This window comes from Bison bison, unplaced genomic scaffold (genome assembly GCF_000754665.1).
Source record: "Bison bison bison isolate TAMUID 2011002044 unplaced genomic scaffold, Bison_UMD1.0 scf7180017864516, whole genome shotgun sequence".
NCBI classification, from domain to species: domain Eukaryota; kingdom Metazoa; phylum Chordata; class Mammalia; order Artiodactyla; family Bovidae; genus Bison; species Bison bison.
In genome coordinates, this window is record NW_011495069.1 from 3,427,350 (window position 1) to 3,430,613 (window position 3,264).

Genomic DNA, 3,264 nt, shown 5'->3' on the forward strand with positions numbered 1-3,264 from the left:
GTGGGGCTGCCCCAGCCCTGCCCTTTCAGTCTCACCACACCCCTCACTGAAGGAGTCATTCAACAAACAGGATGGTCAACACTTGGAGCTTGGATTTCCCAGACCACAAGCTGACCACTCCACGGCCTCTTCCCTGAAGCCACCGTGTCCACAGTCACATCCGACACAGTGGCACCCGTCCCGACCCTCTGACTCATCAGAGCGTGCCAGCAGTGGGAGTGGTCCCCACGGGAGCGCATAAAGCACCCGTGGACCCTGGGCATCCACGATGGGACGAGCGCACACACACACACCTTCTGTCCCCAGCCCTCTCCCTCACCCGCCCTGCCCAGCACCCCCAGGGGCGCGCACCTGGCCGCCTCCCGGCAAGGACACACCCCGGGGGGAGGAGCTGCCGTCGCGGTGGGGCCCAGCCCACACCCGCTGCGAGCTCGCTTTCCGCTTCTCCGCCGGCCCCGGTGGATCGACATGGCCCAGGAGCGTCCCAACCTCGCCCTGGAGCCCCAGCACGTCCAGCGGTTGCTGCTGTCCTGCCAAGAGGCCAAGAAGTCCGCCTACTGCCCCTACAGCCGCTTCCCCGTGGGGGCCGCTCTTCTCACCGGGGACGGCAGGATCTTCTCGGGTAAGGGCAGCGCCTGGGGGTCCCCTCCGCGGCAGCCTGGGCGGAAAGTCAGAGGAGGACGCGGACGGGCAACAGGGGTGCTCCGTCTCCCCTCTCCGCTGGGCAGGGCCGCCACACCCCCCGGCCCTGCCTGCCGTTCCAGACGGCCGGGATGAATATACTGCTCAAGCCCCATGGCTTTCCATTCCTGGGGAGCCTGGGAAGCGGAGGCGAGACGGGGAAGGAAGTGGGGAAGGGGAGGCCACAAATGCAGAGCCTCGGGCAGCTCCCGCTGGAGCCGGGAGGGAGAGGGTTAACACTTCCTGAGCCCCGCCTCTGTGTCTGGCACCCTGCAAAGACTTCAAGGCTACAAGTGCAAGTCCTCACCGCCCCCACCCCCCACCCATCAACCTAGGAGTTACACCCATTTTTTGTAGTGAAGAAGGTCCAGAGAGGTGACATGGCTTGCTCGAGGTCTCACGGGTTTCAGTGACCAGGGCAAGGGCGCCCCAAACCCTGCTTTCTTCCTGTCACCCACCACCCAGGGGGCTGGCTGGGCGTGAGATCGAGTAATCCAGGGCTGACTCCTTAGTCGAGCGCGGGCCTTGCAGAAAAGGAGCCAGGTGGGTTTCAGGTGGCCAGTATTGAGTGCCCTCCTGCGGAGAGAGAGACAGGAATCTGAGCCGGCACAAATCTGTTCCTAAGCGACTTTTCTTTGGTTTGCTGGCTTCATAGAAAAGCTCACTTGAACAATAATTCAGACTTGTTTTTGCTAAGCTTAGGGACATCCCCTTTAATGACAGCGGGGAACAGGGCGTGGAGGTGGCCGGTAAGCGGAAATGCCAATTGCCCCTCCCCCCGCATTCCCACTGCTGCCCCATGCAGATGAGAACTGGTCCAGACGATAGATGCGAATCCCTAGCCTGCCCAGTGCTGCCGCCCAGAATCCCCCTTCCACCTGGCGGCAGCCATCTGAAGGACCAGAGGCTTACATGTGTAATCTCATTGGTAGCTCACACCCACCCCAAGCACCCCGGGCTCAAATGTGAGGCCCTTGCCCCCACCACTGTTCAGCTGGGAGCCTGGCTGGAGTCCCACACCTCCCCCTCTATGGTGGCCCTTCTGGGCTGTCCTTGATGTTCATCTCATCCCTTGCCTTTTGAGATTGGAACTTAGAGTTTCCCTGACTCCCAAATTTACTTTCCTGTGGGGGATACAAAAATCTCTGAGTATCATGTGGAAATTCAGGCCTGGCCCAGTGGCTCAGATGAGCATTAAACATTAACCACTACCTCAAACAACACTGCAACCCACAGGCTCAGGGCCTTGAACATGCAATCCGCTATTGATTCGTCCAGCACCTCCATATCTCCTATGGATGGTGTACAGAGAGGGGGCCCTCCGCATCCTTGCATTGATCTATTCATTCAACACATGTTTGCCAAACACCAATTATGTGCTAGATAATGTATCAAGTGCTGGAGATGCCGCTGGGAGCAGAAATGACGGTCCCTGCCCCCGCGGAGGTCTCCACTCCTCTTGTACAGGCCATGGCTGCAAGTGGGAGCCTCAGCCAACGACTGTAGGAGAGAACAGATGAAGTGAGCAGAGGTGGGGCCTGTTTAAATGGCAGGGAAGGACCTGATGTCACCAAGAAAAGGGTCGTGCGGTGGGCATTTGTGGAGGCATTATGGGATGGGTACAGGCCCTGGAGGAGTTAGAGTCTCCTGAGTTTGCATCGGCACAGCTATTTCTTGGCTGTGTGTGACCCCAGGCTAACCCTCCTGGGTCTCAGCTTACACATCTGTAAACGGAGGATCACAGGGCCTGCCTTTCAGGATGGCTGTGAGCAGAGCTGGTGTTCCTGGCCCAGCAGTCCTCCCTGGTGGGCGGTGCCCCTGCCGCCTCAGTCATGAAAGATGTCGGATTTCACCCTGGGTGTGAAGCTTTCCATGAGCTCATGCCTTTAAAGGGGCGACAGTGCTTAGCACACAGTTTCTGGCCCAGGATAGGACTGTCACCACTAGTGACTGCTTCTACCACTCCCATTAATGGCATGATGGTGATGGCTTAGAGGCAGATTGTGGAGGACTTTTGAAGGCCGAGTGGAGACACTGAGATTTGATGAGGTAGAAAGTAGGGAGCCAAGAAAAGTAACATGAAAGGGGGTTTGAGGACAGTGCGTCTGACAGGTGCTCAGGGAGGACGGGGGCAGAGGGAAGAGTGTCAAGGGGGTGATGCATGTCTTGCTTGCTGACTGCATGTTGCCTGGCCTATAGTTCAGGTTCGTTGAATGTATGAGAGAGTGGTTTGGCCTAGGTCACTGGCAAGTGGGGTGAAGAGGAAGGAATTATCTGGGAGGGTTGTATGGGACACATGGATTGGACCTAGGGTGGGCCATATGAGAATGAAAGGAAAGAATATCATTCTAGGGTTTCCAGCCAGGGAGACCAGGGGAAGGATGAGACAGAGTTGGATGGTGCTGGGGACATCATGGGCAGGGACCAACAGTCATATTAATAACTACAATGGATTAAGCCTTCTCTAAGCACTTCTATCGGAGAAGGCAATGGCACCCCACTCCAGTACTCTTGCCTGGAAAATCCCATGGATGGGGGAGCCTGGTAGGCTGCAGTCCATGGGGTCGCTAGGAGTCGGACACG

The 3,264-nt window shown here is 57.7% G+C and overlaps 1 protein-coding gene across 1 annotated transcript in view; it reads left to right on the forward strand.

The window, feature by feature from the left end:
• The first annotated feature begins 271 nt into the window (after window positions 1-271).
• CDA (cytidine deaminase) overlaps window positions 272-3,264 on the forward strand; it is a 22,785-nt gene continuing 19,792 nt past the window's right edge. The window contains exon 1 of the mRNA XM_010829966.1: window positions 272-622. Coding sequence (XP_010828268.1) covers window positions 469-622 — 154 coding nt within the window. The 5' untranslated portion in view covers window positions 272-468. The remainder of the gene's footprint in view (window positions 623-3,264) is intronic.